Here is a 26,505-nt window from a genome sequence, read left to right as displayed (position 1 = left end):
AGATCCACAAATTAAACTAGGCTGTTTGCTCCTATTCAAGCAAAAGTGTAAGTTGTCACATAAATAGGGCACTTAACTGAATTGAATAATATCATGATTTATCAATTGTGTATTGTTTTAATTCTGCTTTGTTAAAAACAATTTAAGACTTTAGCATTGATCAAGCACACACCAATTTAGGGAATGCAATATTTTTCAGTATGCATAATAATGTTATGCTGATATAGCAGTGGCTGGCATCCCTGCATACTTAAAATAAGTCAGTATCTCTCCTCAGAAGGGTCCATAGCTAAAGCACCCACAAGCAAATGGTTTCACTCCAATAATTCAGGATGCTCCAAACCTTAGGCTAGAAATATCTGCAAAGGTGACTTTAATGAGTAATTAATGTCCCTCCTTTGTAATTACTAATCCTTTTAGTAATTACAAACTGGTTTAGGGCTTAATTCTATACCCGAGACCAAACTTCCACCACATGCTTCACACTGAGTAGCAATTACATTCACATAAGACTTTGTGTTTAGCATGAGGATTGACATCCTCCTTGTAAGCCTCTGGGTATATAAGATAGGTGGGGGGGGGGAGAAACCATTTCTATTTTTATTCTCCTCCCTTGCTCGTTGTTGGAACTCATTGTACAACAAATATAAAAGTATTCCAAGACAGGCAGCATCTATGGATGGGAATAAACAGTTGATATTATGGGCTAAGACCTGTCTCTCGGCTCAAAATTTTGACATTTTATTCCCCTCCACAGATGCTGCCTGACTTACTGAGATCCTCCACCATTTTGTGTGTTGCTCAAGATTTGCAAAAGATTTTCCCTAGTTTGTAAAGTTCGTATGATCAGATGTCTCAAAGCCTTGATCAAGTCTCCAGCAATGCTTCCAACCAATGTTGAGAACCATGGTTTCCACTCCACTTTCCAAAAAAAAAGTCCCCTTAATTCAATTGCAGCAGAAATTATGGGGAAAACTAACTACTCTAACTGAGCAATAATAAGCAGCAAGCAACAGGAAACTCTGTCTTTTTTCAATGAAGCTTTATAGTTTTTATTTGAGGGCCATATTGCTACAAAGAGGATATAATACCTGCAGTGCAAGAAGAGGAAAATGACTTCTGAGGGCCTAAACTGAGTATAGTGACCTGCAGTCCGTTTTGATACATTTGCCCAATAAGGTAATTCCTGCACAGTTCAAACATATATTAAGCTCATCGTTTGGATTCATTTCTCCTTGAGCATGTTATAAATCCTTACATGTGTGTTTACAAGCTTGTTATTAGGCCAAGTCTCACTGGCAGTTCTAAAGAAAGGGTTGGCATCTTGCCATTTGAACTGAAGTAATTCCAGGACTAACATACTGTACACAGACAGTGAGTATAAGACAATGAAAGATTTGATGGGGCCAAACCCATCGCAACGTTCCATCAATAGGCTCTACAGGAGTTTCAGGGTGGATCTCACACTTGCTGCACTTCCCCAATTTCAAGCTTTGGGGGGTGGGGGGTGGTGCAAGGATAAATATTATCTCTCAGAGTGAGTGCCTTTCAGACCTGCCACTGGACTCTGATATCACTGATTCCAAAAGGGAATCTAGGCCTGCAGATTAAGAGCTGTTTTAGTCCAGTCTATTGCATTGAATTATTTCTAAAGATTAGCTTTATTTGTCAGATATACATTGAAGCATAGTGAAATGCATCATGTGTGTCAATGACCAACATAGCAAATATTGGCTATGCTTCTGGCATCAACATAGCATGCCTTCAATGTACTAATCCTTGTGTTTTTGGATTGTGGGAGGAAACAGGAGCACTTGGAGAATGGGGAGAACATGTAAACTTGCAGTCAGTGGCAGGAATTGAAACCCGATTACTAGCACTGGAAACCATTACGCTAGCTGCTACGCTATCATCCCACTTTAATGTATTTTTAATTAACAATTTTTAATACTTAGTAATTATTATACATTCTTACTTCAATTTCAATAGTCATTAAAACATTCCAGTATACTAGAACCATAAAAAAAAACTCTAAAATCCAAATTAGCTCTGGCAGAATACAAAACTCCTGCTTATATTTCATCTTTTGTAATCGACTGTCAAGAGAAGTTCAAAAGCAGAACCTTTTCACTGTGCAATTCAGGGCCTAGACATGGAGTGGAACTTGCCACCTAAAAACAGTTGGTGAATCAGCAAAATCAGCTGACCTCATTTGACCCCTTTAAGTAGAGGCATAGGGGTCCTGCAGACAGTAGTTCCAGACAAGGTGCCTGATCTTTTAACATTTGGACCAATGTGTTTCAATATTGGAAGTTAAAGTTAGAGAACAAACTTGGCATGTCCTGAATTTATATCTGTTATAGATGTTCGTTCCTCTTGTATTCTACATTAAAAATGATGGGTGACCTCAACAGAGGAAATGGAATCTCATTTGTAGGCAGTACTATCACCACAATATTAAATCATCTAATTTCATGACTACCAGTTTTAAATATTCTAATTAACATGGACCTACAGATAGAATTGTGCCGCGTATTTCTTGCAGAACAATTTATAATTTGCTATAAAATACAAAAGAACAAATATAGCTTTTCAGACTCTCAGAAGTCTTGCTTTCAGTTTACTCTACTCCAGAGATTTTCTCCAGTTTGTTTATTGTCATTCAACCATACTTGTGTATAGAGTTAAACAAAACATCACACCAAGGTGCAAAACACACTACATATAGTTACAATTCAATACATACAGTCACCAAATGTTAATGCAAGTTAATACTATACAGCATAGACTGAAGATCAACAGGTTGAAATATAGTGTGAGATACATAGTTATGTAAGACAGTATAATGTTACCAGCTCTACTATAATAAATAAAGTGATTGAATAAACATGTGAAGCAGCAGCAGTAAAAGATGAAAAGTGATCAGTGCAGGATGACTGTGTGTTTCTGAGTTGGGAAGTTGTTGAAGACAACTTTATGCCATTACTGCTGGGACATTTTAGTTCAATGCTGCTATGGCTTCTGCCTTATCAGCTCCTGCTCGCCCCTCATTTGTCCCTTGATGTTGAGACCATTCCCTCTTGTCCTTGACCCCTCCCTGATAATCCTATGGTAGCCAAAAATAAAAACATATTTGTTCTCTAAGCCCTCTTCACAGCCAAAGAGTCCTTCAATGACCCCTGTCTAAATTTCCCTTGAGCCTCTCAGCCACTGAAATATTACAGAAATATTTAGGCTGTTGAATGACAAGACCCGTCTTTGACACACTAAGTTGAGGAAAAGCCAATCAAAATTAGGCTGAGTGCTTCCTAGATGATCCTGTCAGTGAGGTGGTCATACTCAAGTACATAATAGGTATCACACACAAAAAATGCTGGTGGTACAGTCAATGTTTCGGGCTGAGACACCCTGACGAAGGGTCTCAGCCCGAAACGTCAACTGTACCTCTTCCTATAGATGCTGCCGGGCCTGCTGCGTTCACCAGCAACTTTTATGTGTGTTGCTTGAAATTCCAGCATCTGCAGGTTTCCTCGTATATAACAGGTATACCTCTTTGGATATTGCTGGAGGGGATGTTCTTTCAGGGGCTAACAAATATAGTCAGGTCTCTGGAACTAAGACTCAAGGGAAAGGGTGCAGTCAGACAAGGTGATAGTGACAGGAAACTTGATAGTGCAGAGGACAGACGGGATATTCTGTGGCATTGCAAGAGATGCCACAGTGGTGCTGCCTCATGAATGCCAGGGACAAGGATGCCTCCGAGTGGCTGCAGAAAATTCTTGAGGGGGAGAGCAAGCAGCCAGATGTCGTTGTACATGCTGGTACAAATGACATAGATAGAACAAGGGATGAAGTCCTTCAGAATTAAGTCCTAGTAATTAGGTAAGAAATTAAAACAGAGGACCATGAGGATAGTGATCACTGCATTATTTCCAGTGCTGCATGCTGAATACAAAGGTAAGCCTGAAGAGCTGGTACAGGAGAAGGGATTCAAGTTTTTGGACAATTGGGATGGAGGTGACCTTTGCAGGCAGGAGAGATTGCACTTGAACTAGATGTGGGGGGGAGGGGCAATAACCTAACAGGAAAATTTGCTTTTACCATGAGCGAGGGCTTAACTAGATTGGAAGAGGAGTGCGACTCAAGAGAGCAGTTACTGAAAAGACAGTGATATGTGCAACAATCAAAAAATATAAAGCATAGAAATCAGTATTGCTATGCTCACACTAAAAGCGCAGATAGCACTTTTGTTTTAAATTGCATCTATTTCAATGCACGTAGCTTCTAACAGGCAAGGTGGATGAACTGAGGGCATGGATTGCCTCCAGAACTGGGATATTGTGGTCACAACAGAAACATAACTGAGAGAAGGACAGGATTGGCAGCTCAATGTTCCAGAATACTGATGCTTTAGGTGTGACGTATGAACAGATAAGAGTGGAAGTGGTGTTTTCTTTTTCATAAGGAAACATAACAGTAATGCTTAGATAAGATATTCTTGATGGATCATCTAATGAAGCTACGTGGATAGAATTTAGAAATAAGGAGACAGTCATCTTCAAGTTCACATTTATTGTCATCTGACTGTACATATATATAAGTAAATGAAACAATGTTCCTTCAGACCATGGTGCACCTACACAACACATTACACACAGCACATAAACCAAAATATACTATAAGTTAATAAAATATAATTCAAATTCATACAGCAAAGAATAGCACAGATGAACAGTACAATAAACAGCTTGCTATCCTGGTGATGAGACCTCAGTGGTGGCAGGGTATTCATTGGTCTCACAGCCTGAGGGAAGAAGCCGTTACCCAGTCTGGTGATCATAGTCTTGATGCTTCTGTACATCCTTCCCAATGGCAGTGGGTCAAAAAGATTGTAGGATGGGTGGTAGGGATCCTCAATGATGTTTTGGGCCCTTCACCTGCAATACTTCCCATAAATATCACAAATAAGTGAGGGAGACACCAATGATCTTCTCGCCAGTACTTATTGTCTTCTGTAGGGTCTTGTGGTCCAATGCCTTGAAGCTTCTGTATGTAAACACGATGTAGCTAAACAGGACACTCTCGATGGTGCTCCTGTAGAAAGTTATCAGAATGGGGTGTGGAGAGCACTGCATGGCTCAGTCTCCACAGGAAGTGTCAACTCTGCTGTGTCTTCTTAACTAGCGAGGTGGTGTTGTAGGTCCAGGTTAGATCATCCATTATGTGCACACTTTGTGCTTTTCCCTCTCTCCACTGCTGAGCCATTGATGCACAATGGAGAGCGGTTGATCTGTGCTTTGCTGAAGAACACAATCATCTCTTGTCTTGTCCGGTTGCTGCTCTCACAATTTGACAGGCCTTTATACCTCTTCTTCGTTATGTTCACCACTAAAATCTAGGCGAGAACACTGCAACTAGCAGGGCACTGTCTACGCCACTCCAAGCTACTTGCCAGCCTAGTCATCATATGGGAGCCCAAGCAAGGGAGGATGAACCCTGGGCGCCCTCCCAAGACTATGGTCAACACGCTCCTAGAAGACAGCGATGTGGCGAATGTAGATGAACTGAACACACTGTTGAGGGAGAGGGAGAAGTGGAGAGTCTGTCATTGTGCCTGATGCCGGCCCCCTAGGCCTGAGTCGACGTAGTAGTAGTTAGTTTGCTGACTCATCATTGTTGAAGATGAGGCCAACCAACGAACTTGATGATGTTGTTTGAGCTGAATCTGGCAGCGTAGTCGTGATTCAGCAACATGAACAGCAGCGGACTGAGCACACAACCCTGCAGGGCTCAGCGTAACGGAGTTCGAGATGTCGCTGCCAACTTGGACTGACTGGAACCTTCCCGTCAAGAAGTCCAACAGCCAGTTGATGTTGTAGAGTCCCTCTGAGGATAGTTTACCCACCAGTCTCTGAGGGATGGTCATGTTAAATGCTGAGCAGAAGTCAATGAACAACATCCTGGCGTACAAGGCATCATTTTCTCGGTGGGACAGGATGGAGTGGAGGGCTGAGACTACAGCACAGTCAGTGGACAAGTTTGAGCGGTAGGTGAACTGGAAAGGATCAATGTAACTGGAAGGTGGGATTTTATATGATTTATTACCAACTGCTCAAGGCACTTCATGATTGTTGAAGTCAGTGCCACTGGGAGATAATCATTTAGACCAGCTACCATTGCTCTCGTGCACCAGAATGGTGGTGGCTGCCTTGAAGCCTGCAGGGACAGTGGGCTGTTTCAGAGAGATATTAAACATATCCGTTATGCCCTCAGTTAGCTGAACTGCACAGTCTCTCAGCACCTGACCAAGTACGTTGACAGGCCTTGAAGCTTGCGTGGGCTTACCCTGGCTTGGGTCCTCCTCACCTCGACTGCGGCCAGACAGGGTGCCCGTTCTTCAGGAAAAGAGGGGGCTTCCCTCGATGTCACAATCATGCATAGAAAGCATTCAGCCTATCAGGAAGGGAGGTATTGCTGTCATTGAAACGCAGAATGGTTTTATAATCAGTTATAGCTTGTACACCTTACCACATGCATCACGTATCCCTGGCGTCACAAAAGTGTTTGTGGATTTTCAGTACTACCCACACTTCTGCTTCCTGATGGAACAGGAGAGCCAGCTCTTGCTGACCTTAGAGTCAACCTGACCCTGATCTGAAAGCAGTGCATGAACCTCAGCAGTCAGCAATGGCTTCTGGTTTGCCCTAGCAGTGTAGTTTAATCACAGTAATGTCCTCAATGCACTTCCCTATGTAGCCAGTCACATATGGGTGGCATGGTAGCATAATGGTTAGCACAATGGTTTACAGTACCAGCGCCTCTGGTTCAATTCCCACCACTGCCTGCAAGGAGTTTGTATGTTCTCCCCATGACCATGTGGGTTTCCTCCGGGTACTCCAGCTTCTTCCCACAGTCCAAAGACATACCAGTTGGTTGGTTAATTGCTCATCGCAAATTGTCCCATGATTAGACTAGGATTAAACTGGGGGATTGCTGGGCAGCACGGCTTGAAGGGCCAGAAGGCCTACTCTGTGCTGTATATTAATAAATAAATAGATAAATATTCATCAATGTTGACATGTTGACACAATAATTATAGATTTCCGAGTATTCTCCAGACCATGTTTTCTCTGCAATCTTACAACACTGAAGCGGCACCTTCTGGCCAAGTCCTGATCTCCTTGTGAAGTGGTTTGACTCATGACCTTGGTAAAGCTTTATACAACTCCAATAGTCAGCAGGAACTTGAGCAGATGTGTTGAGAAATTGCCTGAAGTTGTGGGAATACCAGGGTTGCACTAGTCTGAGATTTCAATTTTTCTGGTATTGACTGAGCAACAAAGAGCAAAGGGGCAGATAGTGCAGAAATTGTGTAGTACATCCAAGACAGTTTCCTCACACAATATACAGAGAAACCCACTTCGGAAAGTGCAGTACTGGACCTCCTCTTAGGGAGCAGAGTAGACCAAGTAATTGAAGAAGTGGTAGCTGAAGAGCATTTTGGCTCCAGTGACCTCAATTCTATTAGCATTAATAATTATGAAACGAGAACAGGTACACAGGTTAAAGTCCTGAACTGGAGCAGGGCCAACTTTCAGAGCATAGGCAGGATCTAGTTGGGGTCCATTTTGAGACGCTATTTAAAGGCAAACGAACAGTTGGCAAATCAGAGACTTTAAGGGACATATCAAGAGTGGGGCAACATGTTCCTGTAAAGATGGAAGGGTAAACATACCAAGTTCAGAGAATCCTGGCTGAAGAGAGAAAGCAAGGCTCTAGTCAAGGAAAAGAACAAAGTATACATCACATTTAGGCTGCTGGGTACAAATGAATCCATTGTCAAATAAAAAGTTTTATACCATGCTTAAGAGGAAAATTAGGAGTGCAGATAGGGTATGAAATGGATTTGGCAGGCAAGGTTAAAGATAATCTCAAGAGGTTTTTCAGTTATATTAACAGTTAAAGAGTGACTAGGGAGTGACAAAGTCCTGCCACAAACCATCAGGGCCACTTATGTGTGGAGTCACAGGAGATGTCTGAGATTTTTAATGTTTATTCTCCTGTGTGTTTGCTAAGGAGAATATCATGGGTATAAAGAAGTGAGGGTGATAAATGGTGAGGTCTTGGTTGAAACGTGTATCACAAGGAAGGAGGTATTCGCAGTCTTGAATCACACTTAAGGTGGGCAAATCCTCAAGGCCTGACTGGGAGCACTCTCCAGTCCTTATGGTAGGCCAGGGAAGAAATCAACGAAGGCCATTGTAGAGATATTTTCTTCATTGTTCGCCACTGGTGATTCGAGAGTGGCTAATGTTGTACTATTGTTCCATATGGTCGCAAGGACAGGCCAGGGAATTACAGTGAGCCTGTCTTTAGATAAGTTACTGGAGGGAATTCTGAGGGATAAGATCTACCATCACTTGCACAGTTAAGGCCTGATCAGATTCAGATTTATTTATTACATGTACATCAAAACATAGAAATAAATGCACATTTGTATTAACAACCAACACGACCCAAGGATATGCTGGAGACAGCCCGCAAGTGTCAAACATTCTGGCGCCAACATAACACATCCATAATGTTTGCATGGTTTCAAGCATGGGAAGTCATGTCTGACAGTTCCATTGGAGTTTTTCCAAAGAGGTAACTAAGCATATAGATGAAGGTAGGACAGTGAATACTGTCCATATAGACTTCATTGACACCTTTGATAAAGTCCCTTATGACAGGGTGGCATGGGATTCAGGGGGCGCTGGTGACATGGATTCAGAATTGACCCAATGATAAGAAGCAGAGGGTGATGGTTGAAGGTTGATTCTCTGACCAGAAACCTGTATCTAGTGGAGTATCCAAAGGTCAATGTTGTGACCTTTGTTATTCATGATTTATGTAAAAAATATGGATATGAATGTATATGGCATGATTAGCAAGTTTACTAATAATACTGTATTAGGGGGTCTTGTTGATATATTACAATGAATTACAAAGAGATCATGATCAGTTAGGGAGATGGGCTGAGAAATGGAAAATGGATTTGAACACAAATGTAAGGTGATTCATTTTGGGCAGTTAAAATTGGGTAGAATTTATATCATGAATGACAGTGCATTGATGAATTTTGTGGAACAGAGAGACCTGGGAGTACAAGTGCACAGTTCGCTGAAAGCATCTGTGCAAGTAGACAAGGTGGTAAAGCTTGTGAGTAGGCACATTATGTTATAGTCATTGGTGAGACCACTCCTAGATCATGTACAGTTTTGCTCACCATGTTATAGAAAATAGATTGTCAAACTGGCGAGGGTGCAGAAGAGATTTTTGACGATGCTGCCTGGACCAGAGGGGTGAGTTATAGGGAGAGATTAGTCACACAGGATTTTTATTCCCTGGAGCACAGGAGAATGAGGGGTAACCTCACAGAAGTTTATGAACTCATGAGGGTCTGGATAGGATGGACAGTCACAGTCTTTTCTCTAGGGTTAAGGAATCCAAAGCTGGATGGCACTTATACAAGATAACAGGAGAGAGATTTAAAAGAAATTCGAGAAGTAACTTCTTTCCACAGGGGGTAGTAAGTACCTGGAATGAGCTGCCAGAGGAAGTGGTTGAGGCAGGTATAATTGCAACCTCTAAGAAGCATATAGATAGGTACTTGGAAAGATGGGGATTAAAGAGTTAAGGGCCTATCATGGGCAAGTGCGACTAAGCAAGCAGAATGCTGTAGATGGCATGGATCAGCTGGGTCAAACAGCCTCTCTCCATGCTGTATTATTGTATGACTCTAAAATGAAGCAAATGGTCATCACTAGCACTCTGTATTTAACAAAAAGCAGGTTCTTTTATTTATTAAAATTCCATTTTGTATAGTTAGTTATGGATAAAAAGCTGTGTTAACCTCTCTACCTCTCATACGAGGACAAGCTCTGAGTTTTATCACTTCTGGAGAGAACAATACATTACTATGTAACTCTTTGGACACAAAGTGTAAAAGATATATCAAGGAATTGCAACCATTTAGTCTTACAAAATATCTGCAAACCAGTCAATGACTGAAAATGTAGTTAGAAAGCAAAATAAAAATACAGTGGATTCCAGTTAATTGAGACACATCGGGACCAGTACATTTTGGCCCAATTAAGTGCCTGTCCCAATTAGCAGAAGTTTCATGGAAATAGTTAATAAAAAGATATAAAAAAGACAATCTACCTTTTAACAGTATAACAAATTATATATATGAAATACAGAACAAATTAGAACAATATAGTCCTACACTACCACAAAACTGTGGATTAGTTCCTAATAATAAACAATAGAAATTCTGCAGATGCTGGAAATCCAAAGCAACACACACAAAATGCTGGAGGAACTCAGCAGGTCGAGTAGTATCAGTGGAAAAGAGTAAACAGTCGACATTTTGGGCTGAGACCCTTTTTCAGGACTGAAAAGGAAAAGGGAAAGATACCAGAATAGAAAGGTGGGGGGGGGGGGAAGGAGGATAGCTAGAAGGTGATAAGGTGGTTGGTGAAGTCAGGACAGGTAGTAAAGAGATATAGTGGAAGAAATCTGATAAGAGAGGAAAGTGGACCATAGCAGAAAGGGAAGGAGGAGGGGGACCCAGGGGAAGAGGACAGGCAGATGAGAAGAGGTAAGAGGACAGAGAAGGGGGGCGGGGGGGGAAGGATTTTATTTTTTTTTAATGGAAGGAGAAATTGATATTCATGCCATCAGGTTGAAGGCTATCCAGACTCAATACAAGGTGTTGCTCCTCCACCCTGAGGATGGCTCATCATGGCACAAGAACAGGCCATGGATGACTTGTGGTGGACACAGTGGAGGTGCTCAATGAAGCAGTTCCCTAATTTATGACAAATCTCACCATTGTAGAGGAGGCCATATCAGGAGCACTGGACACAACAAATTCACAGGTAAAGTGCTGCCTCTCCAGGAAGGACTATTTGGGGTCCTGAATGGAAGTTAGTTCCTGATAGTTATCATTGGAGGAATTCATCCAATGTATGCATTCTTTTGATTTACTGTAAATGAACAAAATCAGTGCAGATACCTTGTGTAGATAATGGACTGCATTCAATAATGCTATTGCATCCTCTAAATCTTCATTGTCATTATAACATTCAAGATGATTGCCAATACCTTCAAATTCTATGTAATTCCTAACTTATAGTGAAATTGTTTCATTTTCACTCCCAGTCGTTTCTGCTATCTCCAACCCCAAATGCTTGAAACCGCAGTGAACTACACAGTTCTGAATTGTCTTACTGTTTATTTCTTGCCAACTATCAGTGACAAAAAAAACTACTTTTTGCATGCAACTAATGCAATTTAAAAACTGTTCACTCTATGCACGATGTAGTGTCTAACGTCGACACAAGTGCACTCATCTGATCCTAGTTAGAAACTGTTTGGCAACAGTCTCCTGTCCCAATTAAGTGCTTATAGTGTCCCACATAAATGAAGGGAATTCCAGCTGTTTTCTCCGTTGGTTTTTCTCTTTAAGAGCTGTTCCAAATAAGTGACTGCCCAATTAACCAGAATCCACTGTATTTAATGCAATTTCATGCTTGTAATTCACTCCTAAAAGTTGCTAATCTGTAAATCTATACACTCTACTGTACCACAGCATTAAGTTAAGTTAAATCTCTTTTGCTTTCTATTAATTTAATACAACTTTTGGAAGTTTGAAGAAGCCAGTGTTTCAGCCATTTAATCTAACATTTGGTTCAAAGGAAGTAATTTTTTGTAAATAAACACAAAATACTGCTACAATTAAAATGGATAGCTTGTGAATAAAATCTAAGACTTATTCACCCTGATTTATTTTCATTAAATATATCTAAATTTAATGAAAGAAGCGTGCTCACCTTCACGTTCTCGCTCACTCTCTGGTCTTGCCCTTGGCCCAGTATCAGACCAATCCCCTCGAAGCCTGAGTCGTTTAACAGGTGGCTGCCGGATCTAGATATAAATGTAAGAAATCAGAATGAAAATGAAAGGACAATTCTATTATTTCAAAACAAGATTATTAACCTCAAACATCTTTTTCTACATTAATAGCATGCTGTTAGTACCCAAGCCATAATAACATTCAAAAGTGCATAAATTGTTCTTTCATGTAATTTTATGTAAAGCCTCATGCTCTACACTAAACACTGATTGGGATTCATTCCACCTTTCTACGTTTGATAGATGACTGAAAAGCAGTTTATTCAGCTTTGCTTTCCCAATATTCATAAGATTTGTAACTTAATCACTAAAAATCCCTCACATTGGCCTAGACATCCTACTTTAAAAGAAAATGTGTTCAGACATTCCACCATGAAAGACTAATGCTTCCTTAAAGCATCAATAAAATTAAAAATAACTTGATCCCCAATATGAAGCAGAATAATGACCATTACCAATTGTTTCACATCTCTGCAGAAATCTCTTCAGGTATTTCCTGATATCATTCCCTGTGTAACACTCCTCTGGACTTTGCTGGGGAATATAGACATTAGCTGGGAAGAGTGGGTGGAGGGGGAGAGGGAAAGTGCAATCATTGGGCAATCTAAGGGTAACGTTAGCACAGCAGCAGACGACATCACCTGCTAAATTACTTAGTTTTAGCCTTGAGGAACATTTCTTCCATTCAAGATCCTCTATCTCCCTCAACATGACCAGCCACAAATGAGTTCTGATCTCTGGATCAAGTGGCCAAATCTGCTTCAATTAAACAACCAGCCACTAACTACAGCTCCTCCAGTAACACCCACAACAAACACCCAATCCACAATATGTACCTTCAAAACACTACACTGGAACTTGCACTTAATCTTACATCCTTTCCACAACAGGCTTCTCCAACTTACATTTAGAAAGTGCAGAAAAATGGACCTTCCTAAGTGTATACAAGGCAGGTCCTGATTATCATTTTATCTTTTCAATTCCTGGTCCTGAGTCAGCCACAAAAAACCAAAAAGGCACATTCAAAGATCAGAAAGAACTACAGATGCTGGAGGAGAGAAAAGGATCTAGGGTGTGGGTTAGGGTCTATACTGGAAGACTAAATGTATGTCAATGGCAGATTGGAACTTGTAAGGGTGTTTGATTGTGGGAAAGATGGATGATCCTCAGTCATGTACAGCAGGTCAGTAAAAAAGCAACTGAGGGGTACTTTACTCCTGATTGAACTGATAACTCTGACTTCTCCATAACAGCCCAGAGGCCTAAGAGACCTGGTCAACCATTTGTGCCGTTTTTTTGCGGGGGGGAGGGTAGGTGGAGAAGTTATTAAAAAGTCAATTCCTGAAATTTCTTGGTGAGCAAGAGAGAATATATGTATTCTCACTGGATAACAATAAGTAAGTAGTTGAAAGATAACTTGTAGCTTAAAAACAATGAAAAATGTACAAATCAGTAAGAATTAAAAAAACATAAACACAAGAGATTTTGCAGATGCTGGATATCCAGAGCAAGACACACAAAATGCTGCAGGAATTCAGCAGGTCACGCAGCATCTATGGAAGTGAATAAACAGTCAACATTTCGGGCTGCGACTCTTTATCAGGACTGGAAAGGAAGGCGAAAGAAGCCAGAATAAGAAGGTGGATGGAGGGAAGGGGTTCAAGCTAGAAGGTGATAGGTGAAAATAAAAATAAAAAACCTGGACTTAGACCCTTATTCACAGTTTACTGCATAATTATACATGTTAAACATTTTTAAAAAGGCTTATAGAATAACTGTTGGAAATATTATAAGAAATGCTTTCTTAGAAACCCTACATGATTATTCTGTCATTAACAGATGGAAGAATTTCACTTACAGAGCTTCTTTGCATCCTTATAAACTGGAAGGCATAATTTCAGTCACATACACAGATGTGCCATGAAGCTTTGATTATTTGCTTCTACTGTCAGTGAATGTAAAAACAATTGATGACTGTTAATAGAACAGCCAATTTCACTAAATTATAAATTAAATAGTTGATAGTCTGCTCTACCACTTTAAAATAGATATAGAAATTTAAATGGCAAAGTTTAAAACATGGACACAACTAGTGAGGTGAAGCAGTCCATTTCTTAATATCATCTCTAAGTTTCTACAAAATAGGTAATATTATAAATCAAAGGATAATATCAAATACACAATATAACCAACATATGAATTTCATTAAAATACAGTTTAATCACAATGGGGCTTTTAAGAAGTTGATTTCTTCTATTACCTCCAACAGCTGTTCTATAAACAGAATGTGAACCAATAATCATGTGCTGTTGGTGTTCCTGGAAATGAATTCACTTTGGTAAACAAATATTAGGCATGTTACAAACACAGATGCCTGAGCGTGTGACCTTGCAAAGACTATCAAGGGAAACTCTAACACAGTAATGCATTCAGTTTTAGTCCGTTGAAAAATACTACTATGGCTCCTAATAAACATTCTTGTACCTTTCTGTTAAAAAGTACCACACTGAAATATACATATTTTTCTTGCAATTTTCCCAGATCTTGGCACTAATGGCAAGGCCAGCATTTACCATCCATTTCTAATTGCCCTTAAGAAGCTGGCATGAATGATACATACTACTCATCAGCCCATGCCTGAACAAAACCACAGTGCATGCAAACATAGACAGCTCCATTTGCTGAGGAGTATGAATGGAATTAAACATCGTGTTATTGTCAGCGAACATCCTCGCTTCTTAAACACAAGAGATTCTGCAGGTTCTGGAAATCCACAGCAACACAAACAAAATGCTGGAGGACCTCAAGAGGTCAATGGAAATGAATTAACAGTTGACATTTTGAGTCAATCCTACTTCAGGACCTCACTTCTTACTTGGGCATAAACCAAAATCATTGGCAAAACACCTGAAGATGGTTAGACTTAGCACTCTGCCCTGAAGACTACTGTAGGGATGTCATGTGCTGCGAAGACTGACTACATATCCATAACATTTTGTAAAGTATGATACTAATCAATAGAATGTTTTCCTACTGATGTTCACTATCTTAAATTTTACCAGGGTTTCTGTATTTTACCAGGATACCTGTCACTGGTTGTGTAGGTTATCGGTAATTAAGTTGGTATTGTTTAGAAAGTTGATTACAACTTTGATAACTTTGTTGATACTGTGAGTAAACTGACTGGGCGATTATTAGCTGTGTGTATGTGTTCTACTTTTTTTCTTGTACAACAAGACCTACCCAGGGCTGTTTTATACACTGTTAGGGAGATGTCAAGATTGTAACTAAGAGCATTGCCAGATGTATTACTAGTTCTGGAGTGCAGTTCTTCAGTACTACAGCCAGGATGTTGCCTGGTAAGCCATTTCTTGAGGTCACAAAGACTGAACAGAATTAGGTGAATATTGGCATCTTTGGTGGCAGGGATTACAGTAGGAAGTGAGATGGACCTCACCACTTTTGGATGAAAATGGTACAGCATGCAAGCTGATGTCAGTGGAAACAAATGGTATTTTGGAGGGCTGAATGTGATATCAAATCTTCATCCTGACAAAGTCTGGTTTGTGGTCTAATTCAATAAATCACTTTCGTTTGTGGATACAGGGACTCCTAAACAGGGAGACCAGCATTTTCTCTAGAACCATCAGGCATGGTACAATAATAGAAATCAATTCAGCAATGCCAGCGAACAAGACTTTGACTTTGCTTTCGCTGGCCTATGATGAGTTCCATTCGGAGACATCTGGTTTAAGAACTCAATCCTCACATTTCAAACAAAAAAATTATGCTAATGCACAAGATAAAGTTAAATTAGATCCATGCAGAAATGCTTTTCCTGTAAAATTATGCCAAGTAGTATCCCAGTTGCTGCCCGAGCATTAATTCAACCAATGAAATAGATGAAATATTGAAAAAATAGCTTTTTGTGTTTTGATTGCACTTAATGGAAAATTGAATTGAAAATGTGTGATGAACCTACACAATTAGACAATGTTTTAAAAGATTATTTTCTTGTTAAGAGTTTGTTTTAAAAACATTCATGTGTAATAAATAGGTACAATTAAAATAAAACCAAAAATGGATTATTTGAAATATTACCATTTAAAAATCAATGTTGGTCCATCAACAGAGTTACAAGATCTTAAAAAATTGAAATTATTAAAAATAGATACAAAATAATGTCCTATTATACTCAATTTCTTAATAAAAGGTGGAGGGGTGATGTTATTCGTTAAGGAAAAGGTCACAGCAGTTCTCAGTCAGGACAGACTGGAGAACCTGTCTAGTGAAGCGTTATGGCTGGAAATGAGCAATAAGAAAGGTATGGCCATGTTAATGGGGCTATATTACAGACCACCCAATAGTCCAAGGGACCTAAGAGGAACAAATTTGCAGAGAGATTGCAGACTGCATAGTAGATGTTTTTAACTTTCCAAATATTGACTGGGACTCCCATACTGTAAAAGAACTACATGGGATAGATTTGCATCAAATGTGTTCAGGAACATTTCCTTACTGAGTACATAGAAGTCCCAACGAGAGAGTATGCAATATTTGATCTGCTGTTGGGGAATGAGACAGGGCAGGTGACAGAAGTTTGTGCAGGGGATCACTTTGCATTCGTGATCACAATGCCATTAGTTCCAAAGTAAATATGTAAAAAGATGGGTCTGGTCCACGGGTTGAGATTCTAAATTGGAGAAAGGCCAATGTGATGGCATCAGAAAAAGTATACTTGGAAAGAGGGAGGCCTTCAAAAGTGAAATTCTGAGAGTACAAAACTTAAATGTGCCTGTCATAATAAAAGGTAAAGATAACAGGTGTAGGGAAACTTGGTTTTCAAGAGATATTGAGACCCTGGTTAAGAAATAAAAAGGAAGTGCATAGCAGGTATACGCAGGTAGGAACAAATGGGATGCTTATGGAGTATAAGAAATGCAAGAGAACAAAAGCAATCAGGAGGGCTAAAAGAAGGCATGAGGTTACCCTAGCAGACAAGGTGAAGGACAATCCTAAGGGACTCTACAGATATGTTAAGAGCAAAAAGATTGTAAGGGACAAAAATTAGTCCTCTGGAAGATCAGGATGGTAATCCATCTGTGGTGTCAAAAGAGATGGAGGAGATCTTACATATTTTTACATTTGTATTTATTCAGGAGATGGATACACACTCTACAGAAGTGAGGCAAAGTGGCATCAGCTTCATGGACCTGATATAGATTACAGAGGAGGAAGTCTTTGCTGTACTGGGGTAAATTAGGTGGATAAATCCCCAGGGCCTGACACAGTGTTCCCTTGGACTCTGCGGGAGGCAAGTGCAGAAATTGCCAGATTTAAATCATCCTTAGTGACAGGTGAGGTACCACAGGATTGGAGGGTAGCCAATATTGTTCCGCTGTTCAAGGAAGACTCTTTAAAAAAAAACACCCAGAAATTATAGGTCAGTGAGCCTGATGCCAGTGGTGGGGAGGTATCCTGAGAAACCAGATCTACAAGTATTTGGATAGACACAGGCTGCTTAAGGATAGTCAGCATGGCTTCATGCATGGTAGACAATCTTCTGGAGTTTTTCAGGGAAGTTACCAGGTAATTGATGAAGACAAGGCAGTTGATGTCTATGTGGACTTTAGTAAGGCATTTGATAAGCTCCCACATGGGAGATTGATCAAGAAGGTTCAGCCACTTGGCATTCAAGGTGAGGTAGTAAGTTGGCTTTATGGGAGAAGACAGAGTGGTAGTAGATGGTTCCCTCCCTGGCTGAAGGTCTGTGACTAGTGGAGTGCTGCAGGAATCAATGCTGGGTATGCTGTTGTTTGTCATCTATATCAATGATCTGGATGATAATGTGGTTAATTGGATCATCAAATTTGCAGATGACACCAAGATTGAGGGTGGAGGTGACAGAGAAAAAGGCCATCACGGCTTGCAGACAAGTGCGAGGTATTACACTTCGGTAGAACCAACCAGGGTAGATCTTACACAGTGAACATTAGGGCACTGAGGAAAGTGGTAGAACAAAGGGATCTGGAAATACAAGTCTATAGTTCTTTGAAAGTGACATCACAGATATATAGGATCACAAAGAAAACTTTTGGCACATTGGCCTTCATAAATCAAATATTGAGTACAAGAGGTGGCAAGTTATGTTGAAGTTGTACAAGACATCGGCGAGGCCTGATTCGGGGTACTGTTGGCAGTTTTGGTCACTTATCTACAGGAAAGATGTAAATCAGGTTGAAAGAGTACAGAGAAAATTTTCAAGAATATTGCCGGTTCTGGAGGATGTGAGTTACAAGGAAAGATTTAATAGGTTAGGACTTTATTCCTTGGAATGTGGAAGATTGAGAGGAGATTTGATAGAGGTATACAAAATTATAAGGGGTTTAGACATGGTAAATGCAAGCAAGCTTTTTCCACTAAGGTTGGGTGGGACTATGGCCACAGGGCATAGGTTAAGGGTGAAAAGTGAAAAATTGAAGGGAAACACGAGGGGAAACGTCTTCACTCAGAGGGTCCTGAAACTGTGGCAAAAGTGATGCATACAAGCTTGATTTCAACATTTAAAAGTTTGAATAGGTACATGGATAGTAGTGATATGGAGGCTAATGTACCAGTACAGGTGAACAGGAGTAAGCAGTTTAAATAGTTTAGCACGAACTAGTTGTGCCAAAGAGTTTGATTCTGTGCTGTACTTTTCTACGACTTTTAATATTAAACCACTGCCATTGGTGCCACTGTGTCCAAAAGATAAAGCCTAGTTGTTGTTTTTTTAGAAAGAACTTTCTCAAAAGTCTGTTACAAGGAAAATCAGCAGAAACTCTCAATGGGGATTAATCATCCTGAGAGCTGACACTGACCAGAAATATAACTGAGACCATGTATTTTATGCACTGGTTCAAGAGAAAGACTTCCCCCTCCCACACCAAAACGTACAAAATTACCTACCTCTGGTTCTCTTCTCTCATCTGTAGCAGGGAGCTTAAGCTCACGTCCTTGATCATCATAGGGATCAAAAAGGTAAATATAATCTGAGGAATAACTAACAAGAATGTCCTGTCCATCATTACTGTAACAGAGGGACGTAACTCGACAAGATTTATTGGTAAGATGTGGAGGTACAAATCTTGCACACATTCCAGTAGTTGCACGTGCATTGTAACTGCCTGCAATGAAACAGATAAATGTTATTCAACAGAATTTTATAGGAGAACGTTTTCTTTGCTTCTTCCTGTCCATTAAGTGCACTGTCTTTCTTCAAATCTTCAAAAACTTGTCCATTTCACTGTTTCACTTTAAAAACATTTATGATTTCTAGTTCATCTACTAATCCTGATGTAGCATTCTCTGTTCTTTGCTTCCAATCAAGCTGTCCAGATATAGTCTGATTATCAATCATAATGGCTTTTATTCCTCCTGCAGTATTGCTACTGAAGTCTATCCACATTTCCTTAACCATCCTTTTCTCTCCAGAACATTTCACCTCCTGTGCAGAAATAGTTTTGAGAGGGATGATGCATAGATTTTACATGTACTATAGTTTACAGCTTATCAGAAATTTTGTTGCTACCAAGTCAGAAATCTTGTTTGAGGTTAAAAGCTATAACAACATAATGCCACCACCCCAGCATGTGTTCTTGTTCACATTTCAGGTGCACTATGCTTTTATATGTCCTTCATTTATTAACATTTATATTATGAATTTGCTCCAATTACATTTTCCTAATGGAAGTTACCACATGCATTTAATTAAATCAAACACATTGATTACATTTTAGTTGAGTGTACTGTTAAAAAGGCTTTTATTTTGCATGACAAAATGAGGAATTAAAAACCTGTAGCCCTTGTGCCAAGCATCCTTCGATCATATATTCTCACAGAACTATCCGAGCAACCAACAGATAAGTAGTACGGCATCAAAGGGCAGATAGCGATTGAAGTAGCAGCACGGCGGCAGTTTATCAAAATATCCTGTTTTGAAAGATAATTTGAAATCTTACAGACCATGTCATAAGCTATGCACTCCTGCTTACAAAACTGGTAACTAAAATATTTTAGAATAAACTAACACTCCAAGACAAAATTTCCATTTTGAACACAGTCTCAATTATACATTTAGCAGTAAAATAATTGCTTCAAAATTCAAGTACAGAGGTAGTACGACTGACAGTAAACAAAGTTAACAAATGACATTACTGAGTCCAGTTTGGAGACCAGCTTTACTTTAAGACTAAGAGATTTGGCTACAAAACAGTTTTGCATTGCTTGATTGGATTCTTCACTTCGAAACAAGGACTGTGAATACAAAAGAGCTCTGCGTTACAGATTTACTCATTTATACTTAGTTATTTAACAGTAAATGAGAGAAATTCAGTACATTTGCAGTAACACAAAGTTAACCTACTTGGGGTGATTGATAAGTTCGAGGCCTACGGTAGCCGGATATGAGTTATACAGCTCTTGTTACATGCGCAAGCAGTTCAACTCTGAGTGATTATGCAGAAAGTTTGAAGTTAATAACTCATTTCCTTCTACCTTAGGTCACAAACTTATCAACCACTCCTGCTGTGGACCACTCCTGGAGGTCCAACACTCTGACTTCTACAAAGAAGGGATCCGTATGCTCCACGACCACTGGACTAAGTGTGTAAATGTAGGAAAAATAAATGTGCTAGGTTTTCTAAAATTGACTCTTTCTACCTTAGGCCACGAATTTATGAATCACCCCTCACACATCTCAAATTTCTAATTCAAAACAAAGCATTCCAGGTTAGAATTACCATTATCAGCAATTGATCAAACAACTCATGATATATTTAGTTCAAGTAATATTTTGAGAGGTGTGATCAGATTGCATCCTTCAATCAAAAATTAACCTTTATGAATGTTGGCCTATTTAGTGACTTTTCACCAATATTTATAAGCAATCTGCCACTAATGAAGTGAACCTATCCAAATTTTTAAAAATACAGACATACAACGATCACAAAATCTATTACCAACACCTGGTGGAGAACACTTTTAACACATGATAAAATTAAACATGAAAGAGTACAGGTTTTCCCCGCCATCCGAAGGTAAAGCATTCCTATGAAATGGTTCGTAAGCCGAAATGTCGTAAAGCGAAGAAGCAATTACCATTTATTTATATGGGAAAATTTTGTGAGCGTTCGCAGACCCAAAAATTACCTACCAAATCATGCCAAATAACACATAAAACCTAAAATAACAGTAACATATAATAAAAGCAGGAATAATATGATAAATACACAGCCTATATAAAGTAGAAATACTTTTCCACAATCATTGGCAGGACTGTTCGCCGAAGCGAAAATTTCACGCAAGCGCTCTCGGCAGAAAATGTCATGCAAGCATTGTTGGCAAAAACACTCTCTCCAGTAACCTTTAAGCTATGAAGCTGCCAAATGATACCAAGTAATACGTAAAAATATACAGCCTATATAAAATAGAAATAATGTACAAACGTTTGTATGTACAGTGTAGTATCACTTACTGGAATTGGGAAGACAGCGCAGAGCACACTGATGATGGTGTGTTAGACTGAGTCGTCGCAGGCTGGGGTGATGCAGTGACCCCCACCCTCCAGGCCGCTGACAGATACATTACCACGAAGCACGCAGGGGTCCAGCGGTAGCCGGAAGGCACACAGCACATCTTTAAGAAAGAAGCCAAAATAAACATGCTAATTAATTGGGTGCCGCCCGACACATAACTGTCGGCCCAGATCAGAGGCGATTGCGTCGTCTCTGATCTGGGCTGACAATTACGTGTCAGGCGGCACCCAATTAATTAGCATATTTATTTCGGCTTTTTTCTTAAAGATGTGCTGTGTGCCTTCCGGCTACCGCTGCATTCTCCGCGAATCGGTATCTGTCCGTGGCCCAGGGGTTGGGGTGGTGGGACACTGAGGTGTCATCTCATCGTCTGCTTCCATTAGAGCAGGCAACTCACCTTCTTCTATCTCAGCCTGCCTCGATGTCGAAGGTCGAGGTTCGTCGTCTGCTGTGGCTGATGTGGAAGGCTTGCTTGACTGCTGAGCCTCGTGCATTTTTCTATCATACAGTTCTTTGTAAGCACTCAAACCATCCTGCAAATATCCCCTAAACCTACGTACCCTTTCAAAATTAAAGTCGTACTTTATCATTGCAGCGAAAATCTCACGCAGTTACTTCACGTTCATTTCGCTACTGCATTTGGTTTCGATTGTTATCCTTTCCTCTTCCAATTGCATCAGCTCTTCATCTATCAGTTCTTGGTCATGGGATGCCAAAACCTCTTCAACATCATCTTCGTCAGCTTCCACAAGCCAAACTCACTTTGTCCTTACTTTGTTCACCATGATCAAAACGCTTAATTACGTCTAGTTTTACGCTAAGTGTAATACCCTTACGAGCTCTTTCAGGCTTTTCCAATACCTCAGAACTCATCTTGCAAACGGCTGCTCACAGGCACCTGTTAAAGCAATGCAGTTCCGAATCCGGGGGAGAGCAGCTGCTTGGGGCGCGCTGCCTTTTATCGCACGCTGATTTTTTCACGCGCTGATTTTTTTCGTAACAGTGAAAACACCTTCTGTTAGCGAAAACAGGGTACTAATGTAGGTCTTTTGTAACAGTGAGGTTTCGTAAAGCAAACGTTCGAAAAGCGGGGGACACCTGTACCCACAATTTTATTATAGCAAAATACTATGCATTATTTCATATTTTCTTGCCATTGTTTATAATGATTGCTTCACTGATCAACCACAGCAGGAAATCAAAAATAATCTCTGACTACTCTTTTTAAAAATCAAAGCTGCTCTGCGAAAAGCAAAGAGGATTCGCAGGAATGAATCAAACTACAGATAATCAACAATCGTAAGCATCCAATACTCCCACCCCATCATTCCTCATTACCCCTTACCCACACTACCACCCCAAATCTAACACAACATTACTCAGTTTTAGTTTGGCCATTTTAAGACACTTTATCATGTTTGCAAATTCATAGTAATATGTGACAGATTTGGAAATAAAATACAGATTTGTTCCCTGATGAATAAAGCATACAAAGGAACTGTAGTACATTTTGTCTGTTAAAATGAATGCTAATTTCCACAATGTGTATTTTCAAACTCACATCTTTGCAATCTTCTTTTGTACAGTTTGTCTTCGCTCTAACATCAAACCACCTTACAGTACCATCTTCACCACATGATAGAAAAGTATAAGGATCATTTGGTACAGTCATGATCTGAGCAATAAAACAAAAAATGTAAGATAATCTTATATCCTTACTGATCGGAATAACAGAGTAGTGGAGTGGAGTAATGATGGTGCAAAACGGCGACTCCTTTACTTGCATATTTGGAAACAGCTCTATTTCCATCTTTAATATCTTTATTTTTCCCTTTCAGCATTCTTCTGAGGACCCTGACCTGGAGTTATACACTGACTTCGGTTCTTTGTAGGGATGCGACCTGCTCTCGGGGTTTCATAACTGGCCATTGTTAGTGGGCTCAGCCTAAGAGTCTGGCTCGGATTTGGAAGCCTACGATCTCGGGGTTCTGGAGTTGGGCGGATCAAGGGTCGGTGTCACAACAGAAGACCCATGTGCCGTTGGGAGAGTTGAAATATCTACAGCCGTATGCCTGGAGACCCGAGGTCTTTGAGATCTTCAGGCACAGAGCTCAGAAAAAGCGACATTACGGACTTTTAACATCGTAAACCAAAGAGTTGTTTGTTATGTCTACCAGCTTGCTGGGAAAACGGAGACACCTCCTTCTCCCTTATTAGGTTGGGGGGGGGGGAAGAGAGAGAAAGAGAGAGACAGGGAGACAGGGAGACAGGGAGACAGGGAGACAGGGAGACAGGGAGACAGGGAGACAGGGAGACAGGGAGACAGGGAGACAGGGAGACAGGGAGACAGGGAGACAGGGAGACAGGGAGACAGGGAGACAGGGAGAGAGGGAGAGAGTCAGTCAGTCAGTGGTATGTCGTATACTGGATGAAATGCGAAGTCTTTACAGTAACTGCAAGTTTGTGTCTTTGCTGTTGCTTTGCTCACGCTTGAGTGCTCAGTGGCGGGTGCCGATGCTTTTTTTTGCCAGTGGGGGAATGGGGGATTGTTGCTTGCTGCCGCTTAGGTGCGGGAGGGAGGGGAGCTGGGGTGGGGAGGGGGGGAGGGGAGACTTCTAACATTTAACTGTCGTTCATTCTTTGGGGCACTCCTCTGCTTTTGTGGATGGTTGTGAAGGAAAAGCATTTCAGGATGTATATTGTCTACACTTCTCTGACATTAAATTGGACCTTTGATCTGAATTACATAAGCAGCAATATTAGGCTGTTTTTCAATTACATTGAATAACATTGAGTTCAGGTACATCCAATTATTTTAAAACAATTTCTTTCAAAGTGATAAAAACTTTTTTATTGGCTAGAATGTTACTTAAATTGTTCAGTTTTCAACAAAGAATAGGCATTTAATCATCCAAGTAAATTTCAGATGATTAAAGATTAACTATTAGATAATAATTCATACATGATTGCCTGGTATGTTGAGTGTTTTAAAATTTTTTGTTTTTATTAAAACTTTTTAAAAAATAAACTGAAAATTGTTGTTTGATAGGTGTCATTAGGGATTCTGGAATATGGTTTATTATTTATAAATTAAAATAATAATTTTAGTTCATACAAACATTTGTATTGACATGATAATGAAGTCGTAATTTATATTTACTCTTTTCCTGCAAGACGTAACCAAATGGCAAATTACATCCATGAACTGTACTAGATTTTCAGATTTTATCCAGTGCCATCATGTCTTCATTATTATAGACTACTGATATAGGAAATACAGAATGGACATTTCTACATTCTAGCACAAATGCTATTCATAATTATGTATAATTGCCAACATACTCTAGGTATTTTTACTACCATGATAAAAGCAGAAAATTCCCACATCCTTAAATATTATTAACTGATCAACAATACTTAATGGATTTTGAGGCATGGGTGGAAAAAGAATGAACAAGAAAGATTTTGCATTTCCTGAAGCTTTCAGACTAAGCTGATAGCCAAGTTATTATTTTAGAAGGGCAAGAAAGCAATAAGTAACTTTATACCTGATTGGTGACATTTAGTACCTATTAGAATTTTCACTTTTGATTAAGAGCCTTTCAGTGCCAATTCATCAATTTTGTAATGAAGGTGCACTCTGGAGAATTAATTTAGAGAGTATCTACCGAACTGAACAATATTAGTCTCTAAATTTTTTGAATGAAAGGGCTCTCTAGCTTTATAGTACTTTATCCATGATATCAACAAAATGATCAATATTACATACTGTATATTACCTCATAAGCTGTTCCATAGTGGCAGTTAAACTGGCACTGACGATTTGCTTCTGCATCTCTCTCTGTGTTTGTATAAAATATGACACCATCTCCTGAGCAGGAAATAATCTGTTTGTCACTGGTGTGTGGAAGAAATTTTGCACTAAAAATGTTTGCTCGATGACCCGAACGAATAGTTGAAAGAATCTGAAACCAAAATTTTTCTTGAAAATAAAGACAGACACAGTTTCCATTAAATAACTCAAGCAAAATTATCTTTAGACGAATACAAACAGACAGGACCAAGGACTCCTTGGAACCACAAAGCAAATGACAAATAGATTTTAGTTGAACATGTCTCCTCACATCTATTCACATCTTCAATGCAATGAAATTTAGCATTACCTGAAGTGGCAACTTTGACCCCTCACAATTTTAAATGAAGTTAACTTCTATTTTCCAACTTTTGACAGCAAAATACAATGGTAACAAGAAAGAAATGTTGAAAGTTTTACTAAAAATATGCCCACTTGTCAAAATACACAATTACCTTAGCATGAAATTCAGTGAATTCAGCTTTAAAAAAATACATTTCCAGATTTAGTCTGGCAAGATGAAATATCAATTTTCTTAATAGATCATAAGACATAGGAGCAGAACTAGGCCCCTCGGCCCATCGAGTCTACTCTACCATTCAATCACAGCCAATCCTTTTTTTTCCTTCCTCAGCTCCACCCCCCAGACTTCTCCCTGTAACCTTTGATTTTGCATCCAATCAAGACTCAATCAAGCTCTGCCTTAAATACAGCCAACAACCTGGCCACCACAGCTGCCTGTGGTAATAAATTCACCACACTCTGGCTAAAGGAATTTTTCCGCATCTGTTTGAAATGGACATCCTTCTATCCTGAGATTGTGCCCTCTTGTCCTAGACTCCCCATCATGGAAAACATCCTTTCCACATCTACTCTGTCTAGGTCTTTCAACATTCAAAAGGTTTCAATGAGATCCCCCCCATCATCCTTCTAAATTTCAGTGAGTACAGACTCAGAGCTATCAAACGTTCTTCGTAAGATAACCCTTTCTTTCCCTGAATCATCCCTGTATTCATCCTTAATGTTCACAACTGGGATTCTAGGGTGTGCTAGAAACTTCAGAAGACCAAGGAGCACCAAATACTATAAAACAGGGTGCATCTAAACAGAGTTAAA

At 39.8% G+C, this 26,505-nt stretch overlaps 1 protein-coding gene across 6 annotated transcripts in view; it reads right to left on the bottom strand.

Moving 5' to 3' along the window:
• Positions 1-26,505, bottom strand: part of dcaf6 (ddb1 and cul4 associated factor 6) — a 176,542-nt gene that overhangs the window by 130,639 nt on the left and 19,398 nt on the right. For all 6 annotated transcript variants that reach the window (XM_063050755.1, XM_063050753.1, XM_063050754.1 and 3 more), the window contains exons 4-8: positions 25,316-25,501; positions 23,098-23,211; positions 19,797-19,932; positions 18,910-19,127; positions 11,880-11,973 (exon numbers count right to left, since the gene is read on the bottom strand). In XM_063050755.1, coding sequence (XP_062906825.1) covers positions 11,880-11,973; positions 18,910-19,127; positions 19,797-19,932; positions 23,098-23,211; positions 25,316-25,501 — 748 coding nt within the window. The remainder of the gene's footprint in view (positions 1-11,879; positions 11,974-18,909; positions 19,128-19,796; positions 19,933-23,097; positions 23,212-25,315; positions 25,502-26,505) is intronic.

This window comes from Mobula hypostoma, chromosome 6 (assembly GCF_963921235.1).
Source record: "Mobula hypostoma chromosome 6, sMobHyp1.1, whole genome shotgun sequence".
Taxonomy (NCBI): domain Eukaryota; kingdom Metazoa; phylum Chordata; class Chondrichthyes; order Myliobatiformes; family Myliobatidae; genus Mobula; species Mobula hypostoma.
The sequence above is the reverse complement of the archived record's forward strand: the minus strand, read 5'-3'. Positions and strand labels throughout refer to the sequence as shown.